Source organism: Ochotona princeps, chromosome 11 (assembly GCF_030435755.1).
Source record: "Ochotona princeps isolate mOchPri1 chromosome 11, mOchPri1.hap1, whole genome shotgun sequence".
In the NCBI taxonomy this organism is placed as follows: domain Eukaryota; kingdom Metazoa; phylum Chordata; class Mammalia; order Lagomorpha; family Ochotonidae; genus Ochotona; species Ochotona princeps.
In genome coordinates this window covers 23747115-23764223 of record NC_080842.1, presented here as the reverse complement: position 1 = coordinate 23764223, position 17109 = coordinate 23747115, and the positions used below count along the sequence as shown (strand labels likewise).

At 39.0% G+C, this 17109-nt stretch overlaps 1 protein-coding gene across 16 annotated transcripts in view; it reads right to left on the bottom strand.

Moving 5' to 3' along the window:
- Positions 1–1873: 1873 nt before the first annotated feature.
- SORBS2 (sorbin and SH3 domain containing 2) overlaps positions 1874–17109 on the bottom strand; it is a 188267-nt gene continuing 173031 nt past the window's right edge. For all 16 annotated transcript variants that reach the window (XM_058669909.1, XM_058669899.1, XM_058669900.1 and 13 more), the window contains 3 exons: positions 9942–9991; positions 3966–4072; positions 1874–2131 (listed from right to left, as the gene is read on the bottom strand). In XM_058669909.1, coding sequence (XP_058525892.1) covers positions 2070–2131; positions 3966–4072; positions 9942–9991 — 219 coding nt within the window. In that variant the 3' untranslated portion in view covers positions 1874–2069. The remainder of the gene's footprint in view (positions 2132–3965; positions 4073–9941; positions 9992–17109) is intronic.

Here is a 17109-nt window from a genome sequence, read left to right as displayed (position 1 = left end):
AAAACTGAAGGGTACTTTCCAAGCAAAATTTATTATATGTCTATTCAAGAAAAACACAATGACCTTTGCCTGCAAGAATTCAAAGTCAATTACCTGAAAGCAGGTTTGGATATTTTGTTTTCTTTTAAAATCAGATACAGAGAGTAGAAACAGCAGTTTTTTTTTTTAAAATATTGACAGGCAACAGATATTGAAGTCTTCTTTCATAAATGGCATCAAAGATAATTAGTCCTTTATCAGCAAAGCTGCATGCAGGTGACTTAATTTCAAACCCAAAGCCTTTAAAATATAAAGCTGGTTGTGAACTTGACAGTAATCAAGATAGGCTACTTAAAGATGTGTATTTACCTCTTTCCCAATACAATTCTTCAAATCAATACTTCTGCACATTTCAGTTTGGCTGCTAGAATCTCTGAATTGTGCAAATTTTTGCATAATTGCTATCTTACAGAATCATAGCATCAAGGACTGACTGTGATCCATGAGATAAGTGATGGATAATCTGCTCGAAGTGTTTTAGCTTTACTGAAAGATAGAGAACAAATTAGGAAATTCCCCTCTTTTCTCAACAACTAAGTAGTCTGTACAAAAAAAGAGCAAACATATGTACAAAATCCTAGGGTCTACATTCTGTGAAAAGATCGATTACTGTCCATGGAAGAAATACCATAAAAAGTTTAATCTATAAGGTGCTCAAAAATTCAAAGATGAATAGTTCTTATGCAAAGTCATAAGAAATACAAAGCTAATTTTTGTGTTAGGTAGAATTCAGGCACTGTTTAACCACCTTAAATCTTTCAGGTCTCAATGTCATGTTATAATTTTCTGCTTTGGGGGCAGAAAAAAATAACCCGAATGATTTAATAGTGTCTCTAAAAAGTGCCTATTTAATCCTAGGAGATACTTTACACACACCAGGAAAATTAGGCTCAACATATTCCTGTCCTCAAATGTAGCCAGGGTTCTGAGTTCCATAGAAGAAAAATAATTATCATAGTAAAAATAATTGTATTGATTGCAATCCTTGCTAAAACCAGCTTTAATACTTGTGATGCTTCTGAAGTATTCTGTTTCTACAAAATAATATGTGAGATTGTTTCACATTTCCATAAAATGTACAATGTATCAAATGGATAAATGTTCTCATACAATCTCAAATGTGTATGTGTACACACAGTGAAATATTACCTATGAATATTGCTTACAGATACTTTCAAGTGTCTATGTTAGAATAATTCGTTGCACCTCTCACTAACACTGCTTTTATTCAAATTCTACCAGATAAATAAAACTCTAAGAGCTCATTGTTCATGATGCTGATGACTACATTTTAATATAAAATAGCAAGGCAACTTTACAACACAATAGTTTTTCTCCCTTGTAGTCTAGCTAACCCTCTTGTAGTCTCATGATGATGACCTAAGGCTCTTACTGTTTGCACTTCTAAAACGCCCCCCAAAATATGTGCAGAAAAAAACTTCCATTTGAAAACTCACATTCAGTCAACAAAATCACACCCATCCTAATTAACGTTCTTACTCTTGCTTTAGATTTTATAATCACTGTGCATATTACAACATACAAGTGCAGGCAAACAATAGCTGAAGTACAGTTGTCATATTGTGTAAACTGGGACACTAGGCAAATGCAAGCTAAGAATGTAAAACTGCAAACCCCAGCATTTCAGAATCAACAATCTTCCGGTGGCCTGGGGGAAGCGCGTCTTCCAGAGATGCTGAAGCAGAACCAACGCCGTCAGAACATCTCCCGGAGGCATTTTGCTTTTTCTTTCTTTTTTGCCTTAAATATTTTATCCTTTTTCAATAGAATAACTTTCTTTCTGATCCCACACATCAACTTTTCAAAGTTTCGAGAGGCAGCCAGTCTGTCGTGTCTCCCCAGGGCACACGGGGCAGTTACACTGCTGGTGGTTCAGTAGCAGCAGGTGGAGAGGGTGGTGTCACACTGGAAACCATAAAGCATGAAAACACGAGGCCTGCAGGGATGTCTTGGGCAAGTGTATGCAGATGTGTTGCTGAAATGTGGCATAAATAAGGAGGGAGAGTAATTCACAACCTCTTGACATAGTTCCCGGGAAAAGTACCAAAGAATTTGGTTCTTCTCGAAGTTCCTGAAAAAAGAAACAATAAATGAAAAGGTGTAACGGCAATGAAATGTCAGTTTGTATATGCGGGCTAGAATGCTTTCCATTTCTAAGGATTCATGAGAGAGCAGGACCTAACAGCTTTGGGAAGGAAGAGAAATAAAAAAACCTCTTAAGATGGGAGGAAGACAAAATTAGTAAGTTTAGCTTTTCTGCCAGCATGTTCATGGCCTCTTAGCCATAAACGAAAGGGAAGACAAGAATGCTGGGGAGGAGGCCATAGAGTTTAGTTGCTTAGGCTGCTAAGCAAAAGAAGGACTCAGAAATAAATATGAGACTGACAGTGTTATAGTGGAGCGGGAAAGAACAAGAGCAACAGCTGGTTCCGGGGCACGAGGCTTCCAAGACACAAGTGAATATGAGGCCACTAGTGGTGGCACTGTGGCTGTGGAACAGTCCTGTCTCCTGTAAGATCATGCTCAATGCTACATCCTCTTTTTAAAAATAGCATTGTCACAATGCTTTATTAAACACAGAAATGTTGAAGAATTTACTCAGTAAAGCAGGAAAAAAAAAGGACTAATTACTATTTGAAAGTGATGAGTCTGTCCCAGGAGTGATTTCTGACATAGTGAGTTCATCCAAATGTATAATTGTGTTTGTTTCAAATAGCATGATTCCTACGAAATTTGTTGTAAAAGTTGATATATTCATTCTTGAAGATTCCAGTGAATAGGGTGAAGAGTTTTTCAACCTGTGTTTCTCATTTGCACTCTTTCTTGGCCTGTTTGTAAGCTGATTCATTTTTCTTCTAGAGCATGTTAGTGAAGTGGGTTAAGCTGCTGCATCCCATGTGGGCACTGGTTTGTTCTCTGCATGCTCTTTGGGCTCTGGTTCATTCTCTGCTAATGTGTTTGGGAGAGCAGCGGAGGATGGTCCAAGTGCTTTGGTCTCTGAATACAGTTGGGAGACCTGGAAGAAACAATGAGCTTCAGCCTGGCCCAGACCTGCCCATTGTGGCCATTTGGGGAGTGAACACCAGCAGATAGAAAACCTCTCTCTCTATCCCTTTATCTCTCTCTCTTTCTCTATCTGAAATAAATAAAACTTAATCTCTTTTATTAAAAAATATCAGAGGTATGTGAAGGCACAGGTGGCCATAGTTCTTTCATTTTCCCATCATGGATAGACCCGTCTGCAGCCGTCCCTGAGTACCTGTGCTCTTGCTTCCCTCCCTCCTGGCCTGTGCTTCTTCACTGTCCTTCCTCTGTGTTCTGCTATGCAGTACATGGGAGTGAAAGCAATTCCCCGCTACTCCTCCCAACCCCTCAGAAGACCTCTGGTCCTCTTTTAAGACATTTAGAATAGGGTTACCGTCTAAATGGTAAGGCTGGAACTTCTCTTCTTGCAAATTAAAGGTAAGGTGAATCATGGGACTTCAGGGCACATACACCAGGCACAGGAAATGGGAGAGTTGCTCACTTAATTTCACTCCCTCTCAAATCAGATTCTCATTACTGACAACTAACATTGTCCATGCATAAGGCACTATATTTCTCATCCGGGGAACATTTTCATTATTGTTGTTGTTGAATCTCAGTCTTCCCTGGTTGGTACTATTTAAAGTTTTATTTTCTTAGTTGAGTTGGAAATAAAGCTAGCATAAAATCACATATACAGGAGGGAGTAAATCTGAAAATATACTAAAGACATAATGGCCTTGGGATTACACTGTGCGTATGAATTCAAGGGCATCATGAATTCAAAGATCAGCTGACTATCACAGCAAAACATGCAAGTGAACAAACTCAAGCAAACTGTAAAGTGGCCACATTTCTCTGTAAAAAAAGTATACACATACCCACAAACCATCCATCATCACACTTTTCCATCACATCAATGACGTCACTTTCTCTGAGTTCCAACTCATCTTCATTTCTAGGAGTATAGTTATACAGAGCCTGAAACCTTAAACAGCACAAAGGGGTACACTTAGAACACAGTCTTTACACTTTGGTCTAACTATTAGAAGCTAGTGTAATATTCATTTGGTGCATAATATTTGTTTTGTTAACATAGTATATTAGGCCGTGTAAATCTTTGGTAAGGATGCCAACTAAACAGGGATTTTTGGACTTCAATGGGAAATAAACTAACAATATTTTAAAGCTTACAATGAAGATATTCATGAGCATTTCAGTATTCATTCATGAGTTTGATTTAAATATTTTAACACTTGTAAGTCAGACCTGCATTTCAATGATCCACTCATATAATGCATATTATGAAGATATTAAATAAAAGCACACAATGTGAAATAAATATTATTGATATTTTTCAGTTAGAGAAAATTTTTCACACACGTCTTCCAAATCATTCCATAATGAGCCAATCCCAAAAGGTCAAATACCACATGTTTGCCTTAATATAAGATGAAAGGATGTCAATCCGGAAAAGAGTACCCATGTATTATAATATTATTTTAACCCCAAACAGCCTGTATCTAATAATTAAGATATTGTGATGTAATCAATGAACATATAATTAATGTGAATCAGATTGCTTATGTTCTGCATCAAAGAATTGTAAAACCTAATATACTTTTAAGACCCTAAACTATTCGGAAATGCGGTGGAAGAACAGGGAAGTCTTCCATCTCCTTAGAATGTGTGAAGAAGACATAAGGTATAACCTATCAGAATCATAACAGGTAATTCATAGACAACAGACTCGAATCAGCATTAAGCAACAGTTAAATTACAAAGACATATAGGGGGAATCAGGAGCGATCCTGACAACGTCTTAACAGGAGGTCATATGCACAGAGCAGGGGGGACCCACAGTGGAGCAGGTGGACAGGAGCAGGCTTGTATCCCACCCCTGAAGACTCAGATCCTCACCAAGGACTATCAGTATGGACGTCAAGGACCACATCCCAACAGACAAGGAGACCACAGGGAATTGGAGTGCCTTCGGAGGCTGAGAACTCCGAGGTCACCCAGCCCCGTTTGGATCTACCACATGGGATGGAACAGGCCCAAATCTTTCCTCACAGGACTCCAGGTCATCGGAACAACAGCCAGGAGCCCTGAGAGATCTGCAGAAACAGAAGAACAGCAAACTTCCTTCGGGACTAGGGAGAGGAGCTTCTTCTGGTCCTTGCTTAGCTCCAGCGTTGGATCCCCACCCTCTCTTGCAATGATCATCAGGATCGCCCCAGAGGCCCCCCCTCCCACTCCAAAATAGATCGTCAAAGAAATTCAAGGAAAGTTTAGAACCAAACAGGAAACGATCAACGGGGATCCACATATACCTTACTAGGTAGGACACAAAGGTTAGTTAATCCTCACTAGGGTATGGAAGATTTCTCTGCACACCCCTCCTAAAACTGTTCTGCACCTCAACTGTTGACAAAGGCCTTGTTAGATTTATAAGCCAGTTTAGACTATCCTAAAATCTATCAAGTACAGCAAAATTATGCGTCAACACAATAAACTGCTAAATACTAAAATGAAAACAGACACGAGACAGCTGAATAGTACCCTATAGCCACTTTCAGGTGTATAGCAGCAGGTGCTGAGTACAAACAAAAACTGAAGGGTCAATGAAGTAGTCACAAGATGTGGTTAAGAACTTGCACTGTTACAACGTATTGATTACTCAATACCATGTCAATGAACTCTATAATGTTGTAAATTGTTGCTGAGGTTGTGCTGGGGCTTCTAATTGATTGGGATGATATTCTGCCAGCTCTGTCTTCAGACCAGAGAAGGTCTCCCCAAGAAACTGTTGAAATTATCTGGACAATAAGATGCTGGACTCTATGCTTGGTATATGGTTGCAACAAAAAAATCTTGACTTAATTTGAATTGTAATACTGCAACTAGATGGAGGAATCCACTATGGGGGGAGGGCACGGGGAGCAGACGGGGGAATCCCAGAGCCTATGAAACTGTGTCACATAATGCAACGTAATTAATAAAAAAATAATAATTATTACAAAAAGGGAGATTATTTTTTTCATCTGAAAGAATTTTCTAAAACAGGTTAGTTTTATAGTTGGAATCAGAGGGTTTATAATTAAAGTTGAATGGATGTATTTCTTACAGTTACTATTAAACCCATTCAAAATAGTAAATTATATTTTGCAAGTTCCTTTAAAGATAGGTTCTGGAGAAACTGATTTAAAAACTCTTCCTTAAAATATTATTACTAATAACATGGTACCACTTTTCTTCTCCCCTTTGTCTGAACTGTTTGACAAGCTAAATTACAGTGACATTGATCAGGAATGAGTTTAGACATTGGATTTATGAGAATAAAATTGCCTGTATCATGAGTATCAACAAAGAGTGACACATGGGAAAGCGAAGGCAGAAACTGTAGCAGCTGAGAATTTGATGGAAGAATTTGATGGAAGAATTTGATATGTAATTGGAATTTGATATGAATTTGGAAGAATTTGATATGTAATTGAACAGAAGATTTTTTAATAGTATTAATGTTATAGTATTACCACTTACTGAGATTTTTTAAAAGTTGGTAAATTTTTAAAAGTTGGTAAATTTTTAAAAGTTGCTGTTCTTTAAAAACAATTAGGTAGTTCTGCTACTATAAGAAAATAAGAAAAAGGCCTGGCACTGTAGTCTAGCGGCTAAAGTCCCAGCCTTGCATGTTCGGGGATCCCATACGGATGCCAGTTCTAATCCTGCAGCCCTGCTTCCCATCCTGCTCCCTGCTTGTGGCCTGGGAAAGCAGTGAGGGTAGGTGGCCCAAAGCCTTGGGACCCTGCACTCGTGTAGGAGACCCAGAAGAGGCTCTGGGCTTCTGGTTTCAGATTAGTGCAGCTCTGGCCATTATGGCTGCTTGGGGAGTGAATCAACAGACGGAAGATCTTCCTCTTTGTCTCTCCTCTCTGTATATCTGACTTTGCAATAAAAATAAATAGATCTTTAAAAAAAATTAAAAAAAAGAAAATAAGAATCAAATTCTAAGGCACTTTGGATTTTTTAAGACCAAATTTAAAAAGTTCATGATACTGAATAATGCTGAAGAACATAACTGATTTATTTCTATTTCCTTTATTGAGCCAGAAAGTCTGATGTTGGTACACAAAACCTTTTCTAGTTCCTGAACTCTGGTATCATATGTTTTTTTTTAAAAGATTTATTTTTATTACAAAGTCAGATATACAGAGAGGAGGAGAGACAGAGAGGAAGATCTTCCGTCCGATGATTCACTCCCCAAGTGACCGCAACGGGCCGGTGCGCCGATCCAATGCCAGGAACCAGGAGCCTCCTCCAGGTCTCCCACGCGGGTGCAGGGTCCCAATGCATTGGGCCGTCCTCGACTGCTTTCCCAGGCCCCAAGCAGGGAGCTGGATGGGAAGTGGAGCTGCTGGGACTAGAACCGGCGCCCATATGGGATCCTGGGGCTTTCAAGGCGAGGACTTTAGCCGCCAGGCCACGCCGCCGGGCCCCATGGTATCATATGTTTTAAGGAATATGAATCTCTTGGCTTCCTTGCCTGGCTGTGAATTTTTCTGATTGGTGGATATGAATCCAGTTAGTTTGAAGGCATGTCTGGGAAAGGGCTGGTAATTGGTGGTGCCTGACAGCCTCTCTAGAAAACATTGTCTTGTCTGGGCTGGCACCAAAGCCTGCAATTCCAACACTAGGAAGTCATTCTGGCTACTCCTTTTCTTCTGCGTGTGGACTTGTGAGGTCTTTCAGAGGAAGAAGAGAGGACAGCCAGAATTCCAGCATGCTGGGTACCAGGACAAGGGGGCAGGGAAACCACGCATGTTCTGTGGCTATTCCTGTGAAAGATTTGATGTTGAGGCCGCTCAAAAGAAGGATGTACTCGTGAGAAAAGTGATTTCAGCAAGGTTCCTTCTTCAATTTCATATCTGCATGAGATGTTCCTTGTGGGCAATATTTGCATGGGTGTATCCTGCCCCCTTCCCTTGGGGAAAACTGATTGTCTGGTTGGGCTTTTCTGGCCTAACGCAAGTTCAGGCCGGCACCTCTACAAGCACAGATGGAGACAGGCCTTTGGAAAGCCACAAACCCCAGCTGCTTCAAGAAATGCAAGGTCCCAAGAAGTAACAAATCAAAACCGGCAGGGATTCCTACTTGGGTATTTGTATGATGAAGACCAGCACACTCGTCACAATGGACTCACCATTCTGATTTAATTAGACCACGAAACAAAACAAAATAAATGAGATTTTTGCATTCATAACCAAAACCTTCTGGAAATCCTCCTACCTCTGCTGGCTTTCAAAATCAGTGCTGTACGACAGGAAACAAAGTTGAATTACAATAATAACAATAATAATAAAAATGCTGTTTCCTAAGGTGTGTTGGTTATATGAATGATGGCTGTGGGGTCAGGATGGCTCAAGAAGAGATTTGTTTTTATAAATAGAAACTGCTGAGCCCAAGTGGAAGCTCTACCTTGCACTATTCTCTGTAATATATTGCATTGAAACCCTGAATTGTAGGGATATAACATTAAGTCCCTCTTTTTGTTTAAAACCTGGTTTTTGATTCATAAGGTATGAAATAACAACTTATGATCCCCTAACTCAGGCTTGAGCCAAACAGAAATCGAAGAAAGAATGTTTTTGAATGTCCAAAATAGGGTGTTGAGAATGTGTTGTCTCCCATCTGTAAGTGCTGTTACTTTGTGCCAACTGAATGACTATGGTTGTACATCACACACATATTAACACACCTTTTTTTTTCACGAGTTTCTTAAAAGCTGTTGAATATAAAATGCAGTGGTAATGAAACAAGCTGAAATAGCCCTGGAATTTAGTTTTTGTGTTGTGATCCTATCATCATTTGCATACCTGAGAATACAAACAAAAACCTTAGAGATACTTTGATGTTTTCCACCTAAGAGGAGTTTTAAATGATGGCTACTTCTAACTGGTTCTTTTTGTGGCACAGGCACTGGCTCAACAGGAACACATTTCTGCTTCTGCTTTGTGAGAAATGGTTTCAGGAGACTGTGCTTTTGAAAGGGTGCGGGAGACAGGATGGAAGCAGGATGTTGAAGATGATGTACCTGCCCATCCATGCACCACACCACCAGCCAGGAGCTGGAGTTTCGGTAGTCGGCTCTTGCCCAGGTGGGCAAAGCCTGGGCAGTAACCCTGAGCTCTGTGTGTGCTCGCACAGCCATGTAAGGCTAGGAGTGTAAATGTTACTTCCCAAGGGCCTTGCTCCTAACTCCAGACTGTGGGCAAAAGGTCAAAAGGAAACTGACTTCCGAGCATTTCCCATGAGAAAAATGGAGAAAAAAAAAAAAAAAGAAAGAAAATCATTAAAGACAATGTGTAATACCTTCTGAGAAATTAAACTTTCGCATCAGAAAAGAGGAATATTTGAAAAGACATTTTTCTGGTGCTGTGGGGAAGTAAAGTGTAAGTAAATGAAAGTGTTTTAGTATTCTGTTTGAAGTCAAAGCATGCAATTTTGACTTGTCATGAATAACCATTTGGGACTACTGTTCCAGCTGGATCTGCTTTAACAGTCTCCACTGTTCCTCAGACAACCATAGAGCAGAGAAACAGATTTATAAATCTTAGGAATCATTGCAACATTGGAATTTTTCCTTGTATATAAATCAAAATATTCTCCAAAATAATGAATTTCTTCTTAAAATGAGCTTCTACCTCTGTCATGAAAGGTGGGACTACTTGCAATTTCCTTTAATTTAGGAAGCCCCATGTTAGAACTTTGGTCTTTCTGCAGCTTCTGTCTTGGTGCATCCACTACCCACTGGGCAAAGGTTAGCACTGAATTGAGAAGATAAGGAAGATACTTACGGTTCCCCTCCACCTTGGATGTTTTCATGAGTAAACACTGGACGCTGTGGCTGAAATGAAATGATGTTCAGTGTCATCAGTGTTTAAACTGATACTAACAACAAGATAATTGAATAATAACATGGTACTTTTTTTTTTACATTTAATAGTTCCTGTTGTAAAAAACCAAAAGGAAAAAAAAATACAGGGGTTTGGCATAATCAATAATTGAAGTTTTTTGAAAGATGCTTTGAGTCAAGTAAAAATAATCCAGGTTCAAATGCTTTGAATACATTGTAGTCTGTGCAAGATTTTAGTAAACGTTGGGGTTTAGTCCTATTGATTTTTCAAAGGCCAGGAATATGGCAAGAACATGGACGTCAGAACACTAGAATAAAAGGTACAGACGGCTTCATACAACTTTATACTTCAGCGTTTTCTTGGACAAGCAGGAAATGAGCACTTTTAGAGCAACAACAGAATATTCACAAGCTCTCTCAGTTTGTCCCTCCCAACACCTTTTTCACACAGAGCACAGATGAAGATCTCAATGGCAGACAGCCCATGCTACATTTGAGTTGACATTCTCTGTTCTCCATGTGGAGCAGACACATGCAGGTTTAAAAAGAGGAAACAGAGAACTTGAAGTAGAACGGAACAAACAATATCCAGGTAACATGTAACATTTTACCTTCGAAGAGAAACATTGGTAGGAATTCCCAGTGCACTGAACTCTCAAAAGAGGTTCCTTGCTTTTTAAACTAAGCATCATGACCAGTATCTGTAATAGATACTTATAATATTGGAAATGACAAACCTTGGCATCCCATACATTAGCATAAATAGTTCACAGAATGAAAGTTAACATGTTTGTTGAAAATGGAAACTCAGTGTAACTTACAGACTATTTAAACGTTATCTGTTATGGGGGAAATGCACAAACTCACTTATAAAACATTTCCAAAGCATGCTTTTGAAGTGATGGTTACAAATGACAAAATCAGAGTCTGCCTGCAGTTACAGACTTGACTCTGATGACGACACACTTCCCAGATCTGTGTCCTCAGACCTTTGAGCCAGGTCTTGGTCATTAGGGGTTATTCATAGGATGGAAATATTCTACTGAAAATTCACGCAGGAACTCACTGGCCCAAGCCTGGATGCTCTGATCAACCCCAGTCCAATGTTTTTACCCACCTACTTCCTGTGCAAGCTCTTTCCAGCATGACACTAAGTGCTTACAGTACCAGAGCATGTACTAGCTGTGCTCTAAGAAGCGTTACTCAAAAGTCCATGCATTGAACACAGAAAATTAAAAATATAGATAGAACCACTGGATATGTATATGACTTAACAAGATGAAATAATTTATTCCTGTAAATAAACACAAAATTATGAACACTGTATTTATTATTAAGAATACAGGATATATTGTTTGAGCCATTTCTAAAGTCATTTAATTCCAGATGTTATTAAGTAAACAAAATATTAAAGATATCTATCACTCCTCTGTAAGCCTGTTTCCTGTTATACTTCTTCAAGTTTTCATCCAATCAAGCTTATAAATACATGTTTAAATGCAGAGATAAGATTTGTATATATCAGCTGTCATGAGAATGACTTTCTAACAATGTCTTGGTTTAATTTTATTTAATGTCCTTAGAATAATGCGCCCTCATATGTGTTTATATGTCCTGATGCTTCTAACCATTTCTCTCTCTTTTGTTTTTAAAGATTACTCTTTTTTCCATTGAAATAAATAAAATAAAAATGCTACAAATAATTTTTGCACTAAGAACCATTTTCTTGTTTTGAACTAACTATTCCTTAGAATCAATTCCAGGGAGTAAAATTTCTGGCCAAACAGTATGCAATAGGGCCACATTAATTTGAAAATGCTCTTGTTAGTGACCCCCAAAATGCCAGGAACACAAAAGTTGCCTTTAGGAAATATATAATATGCTACATTTTAAATCACACACCAGGATAGCTAATGTTCTGTCACCGAAACAAGTATGGCACTATTTACAATGCATAACAAAACTACGAATAACAAAATGGTAGTTGGTGTTAGGGGAGAACATTGTGGAAAATATATTTCATTGTGATATAAAAACGTATGTCTATTTCCACGTATTGAAGGCATTTTAATATTTCTAAATTAAGACAGTTTTCACTTTCATAGCATGACATCCAGCACTTGGTAAAATTAGCTGGTCTAATTATTTGAATTAGTACTTGAATGAATTCATTTAGAGAGCATTTGACCTGCAGAGGGATAAAATGGCTTGGACTGTTCCATTCCGGCTTTGGCAATGATGACCATATGGCCTTGGGAAGACACCTCAGCTTGCTTATTTCTGGTTTCACTGGGGAACAGGACGAGTAGCTTTGTTTCTCTCTGAGAGCTGATAAAGGAATTCCCATTTCTGTAGTTCTGCTTCCTCTGTCCTTTCATTTGCCTGGCTGGCACAATCAGTTGTGAGAGAGTTAGGACATTATATTTACCAGTTGATTTTCACACTTCTCTGTCATGTAAAAACAATAACGGTAATAATTCAATTTTGTTTGGCAGTTTAGCAGACCAAAGCCTCAAGATACTGGGTAATTTCTTAACATGACAGGTTAGAAAAAGAAAAAAAAAAAAAAACAGAATGGTAATCTTGACTCCCACGCTTCATTGATGAAAGATTACTATGATGGAATACATGGTATAAATAGTTATTTTAGGGGTTTAATTTGTCCATCCAGCAGACGTTTATGTTCGGTTTGGGTGTTTGAGAAAATTACTCCTGTCTACTAACTTTTGCCTTTCCTTTAGGACGTGTCTGCACTCTATCACCACCTAGCGGTCATACGCCGCAATAACAAGCTGGAAGCTGTTCGCGGCCTTTGATCAGTCTTTGCCAAGTGCCTTTTGCCTGGACTCACTTTGAAAGGCTAGTTTAAAGATCACAGAAGAAGGTGGGATGGCAGCTTTTCTGCTTTTCTCACCACATTCCTCCTTCCCCATGTTTGAAAAATTTAAGAAGAAGGCACCAGTATTTTTGGCCTGTGTTTATTTCTATTTTCACCACCTGCTCAGTCATTTATATTACTCAGATCCTCTCAGTAGTTTGGTGATAAAAATAGAACAATGTACATCTGTGACATTCAGGGAGGCTTACGTGAACCTAGGTTTTATGAAGAGGGTTTTCAAGTCAACACGTCACAAGCACTACTGGTAGAGATGTTATTAAATCATGCCTATATTTCTGTGATTAGTATTAGGACTATGATAAAACTTAGAAAATCCATAAACCATCCTGCCATTTCCATTGTATCTTAAATATTTCACGTTTTACTTGACAGTGTAGTACTGTTTTTGTTGTTGTTGTTGTTTAATGTTAACTGAGAGGGAGACAGAAGAGGCATGTATTTTAAACACAGGCTAATTTTCAAAGCCAGAACTAGCCATAAGCCACTGTTTGTAAAGAAACCAGTTTGAAATCTCCTGGAATCTTTGGCATCAGTGTAATATGTAATTCCTTTGTCAGATGATAAGATGCAGGCTTCCTGAAAGCCATCTGGCCAGCTAAACTTCTACACATGCATCTTCGAAGGGTGAGTGATACGCAGCATTGGATAAATAAAGGCTATCACTTTATACCGTAATGCATAAAGATCATGGAAAGCAATATAAGCAGCTCTAAAGTTCTGATTTTTCCCCTGAAACTTTCAATTGCAGTGCTTGTCAACCAGAGTTGAATGAGCCACGGTGCTATGCTTATGTCTGTTGTTTTACTTTCGCTTCTTATAAAGGTAAAATGCAACTTTGCATAAATTAAAAGGAAACAGAATATGTGTAGTTCACACATGTGTGCGTAACATACAAACAGATAATGTAAAAATCTGGCAAAGAAAGACCGGAAGGTGACTCCAAGCCTGCCATCTCACTGACCATGGGAACTCAGGAATGTATGAACCACAGGAAACACTTCCTTTCTGTGTTGGCTCTGAACTCCTTTCAGTGACATTGAGTTCCCTGCAAACCAACATTCCTCTCTCTGTAGGGCAACAAAATGAGATCTGAGTACACAAAGCAAAAAAACACAAAACGACATAAACACAGAAAAGCATTTGCATCTTTCCAAAAATTGAAAAGGAAAATTTCTCTGAAACTGAACCCTTGAGAAGTTGACATGCAGAACCACAGCTGCACAATACATGATTCAGACAGCCCACTCCAGGGACTGGTGAATCTTCAGGCACAAACGAAAATCCCCAGACTTCTGGGCTGAGTTCCTCAGAATCGAGAGTACCAACTGGGAATCCATTTATTTTAAAGTACAATGGCTGTTACACAATTAAGGTTTAAAGGAAAAGTAATGGAGTTTTAAAATTCAAAGTTGGCGAGAAGTTGGGAGTGCCAAGAGTCTAGAGAACAGCATTGGCCAGAAAAGGGGAGTGGATAGCGCACACATCACCAGGGCAACAAAATATTTTGAAACAAAGATCATGGATTTCTAAAAGTCCGAATGAATTGAAGGACACAGATACAAACATTACTGAAAGTGTGTGAGTTCAGTTTATAATTGCAACAGATTTGTCCTTTGCAGTAAAAACCATGATTGGGAAGCAACAATTTCCTACAGACACAGAGAATGGACACAGAACACGATCTGCACCATATCCTTATTCGTACACTGGAGAACTTGACCGTATCTTGTTGGGGTTTGGAAACCACACAGGTGAGAGGAATCTCATTGCCCAAAGACTTAGGATAGGATTGCTGCGCTGAATTGATGTCTAAGCTCATCGGCAGTCGGCCACTTCAGCAGACGTGAGGGTGTCTGCTGCCAACCCTCCTCAACTGCCAGTTCACTGCAAAGACAACTTTGGAAAAGCCAGCCAATGGGGAAATAAGGTGGCTCGAACAACCAGAATGAGGACATTCTGACCCTACCCTGTGGGAAGCGCTGAGCCCTCTGACAGGGGAGCCGGAGGATCTCCTAGACATCACTGGGCTACGAGGAGGCTTACCCAGGACAAAGAGCTCGCATTTTAAATCAGCCTGGAAAAGCCAATAGAAGTGAGTTAGTTCTCGGCTTCCTTCTACAGCTCTCCAGAGTTTTCCTGCTTTGTCTTTTCCATGCACACACCACATGCCAAGCTCCTGAGCGTAGCAGGGCAGGGAACATTCACAGCATGAGGAGAGCTCCTCTGGATGCTCAGTCTGGGACCACACCTCAGGCATAGCTGCTGTTCACAGGCATTGTAAAAAAAAAGTGTGTACAGGGCAGTTGGTATCCTCATGAGGTGTGCATGTGCTGTAGGTGGCCAAGAACGTATATGCAAAATGGAACCTCTTTGACTGCTTAACAACTGGGTGCAAGAAACCCTCATATCTGAGATGCTTTATTTGTGCTTATACAGTAAGTACAAGGTGGATCAGAAAATCTGCTGTGCTATCAGTAAATTTCATGGACCATGTTGAACAGTAGGGAAAGGCAAAATTTCTAACAGGACACATAAGAAAAGTTGGTATGGCTGAGGGATGATAGTGAAACATAAATTAAGCACTGAATATGGTGTTCATTCAAGCTTGATTGTTTCGGTATTCCTTTGAAGTAAGACTTTGAAATATGACAATGAATAAGCAAGCCTTCTTGTGTGTGTATTTTATTTTCTTTCCAATAGCAGATAGGATCTTTCAGTGTACTATCTGGTATCTGGTTTGGCTTGAGAGAACTTTTTGTGATTAAAAGGCTTTTCAGTAAAAGCACATGACCTTCTTAATCTTTATCTAGAAAAACTTTTACTATCATTAGTAATGATTGATTTCAAGTCCACAGTCTCTTGAGATGAAATAAAACGTGTTTAGAGGTTTTGCTTGTGGTTTGTGGCAGAGAATGTGGCCTGATGTCCTCTAATATCCATTCTCATCTTTATTCTCAGTACTAGGACACGGGATAGTAGGTAGGCCCTGGCCATTCTGAATAAAGATGGTCTTTCCTATATTTCCTGGTGCCAGGGTGTGCTATGAGCTACATTCCAGCAGATGGGATACATACAACTTCTGAGAAGTGGCTTCAAGGGAGAGAACACAGCTGCTTCTCTTCTGTTGTCCCTGCACATGACAACCAGGAAGAGACAGGTGCTATTTTGTGCTGCAAGGTGGAGGCTTCTCTTTGAGGACAACGTGTCAACATGTAATGGCACCTCCTCGATTCTGTGATGATGGGAGAGCCACCATACTGGTATGATTTATGTGAAAGAAAATCATATGTTTACCTTGTCGAAGCTATGATTATTCTGAGGTTTATAACAGCACTGCGGTTATCTTGACTGGTATGAGGGTTCTATAAATATCAAAGCTCACAGACAAAAAAAAAGTGAATAAATAGCAGCTCGAAAAATCACCTGAACATACATGTATTGGGGGACTTGGGGCCTAATTTCATGTTGTAGCACGTTCTCAAGGGGGGTAACCTTCTGATGAACTTGCTTTAGGGTGATGAGAATTCCTTGTGGAACTCCAACAATTGAGCATCTTGGAAAACATTTGAGAGCCTCCTATCTCTGCACGATGCATGTCTACAGCAAACATGAATCCATAGCCTACATGTCTTTCTTGGAAGGAATTCAAAGCTCAGCTCACAGAGGAGTTGAGATTTATAATGTGTGTGTTTTTTTTGAAAAGCCATTATTTCAAAAACAGATGCTCAAAAGACTAGGGAAGATATTGGATTTAGATTTATATTCCAAACTCATAATTCATTCTGTAATCTATAAAGCAGTAGTAAATTTTACTTTTATGGAAGACTTTGGATTGCAGATGACAAATTTTATTGTCTTAGAAAATACTTTAAAAGAATTAAATGACATTGAATTAATGTTGGCTAATTACACAATGATTGATAGAGTTTGATAGAAATGTTGTAATGATTTCATACATATTATATTATTCTTACTAAAACAGTATTAAAATTTTCTTTTCTCTTTGCTTTCAGGTCTAGGTTGCTTCCAACCTTGGTAAAGCTCATAATTTACAACATTCCTGGAATGGAAAAAATGGAAAAATTTCCTTAAGTACTGAAATTGGCACAATTTGTTCCTGGGTCAGTAGGAGGGTAGACTATAATAATGGCCTCAAATATGCAGTTGATTCAACTTGTATTTATACTGCCAAACATGAATAACTTTAGTC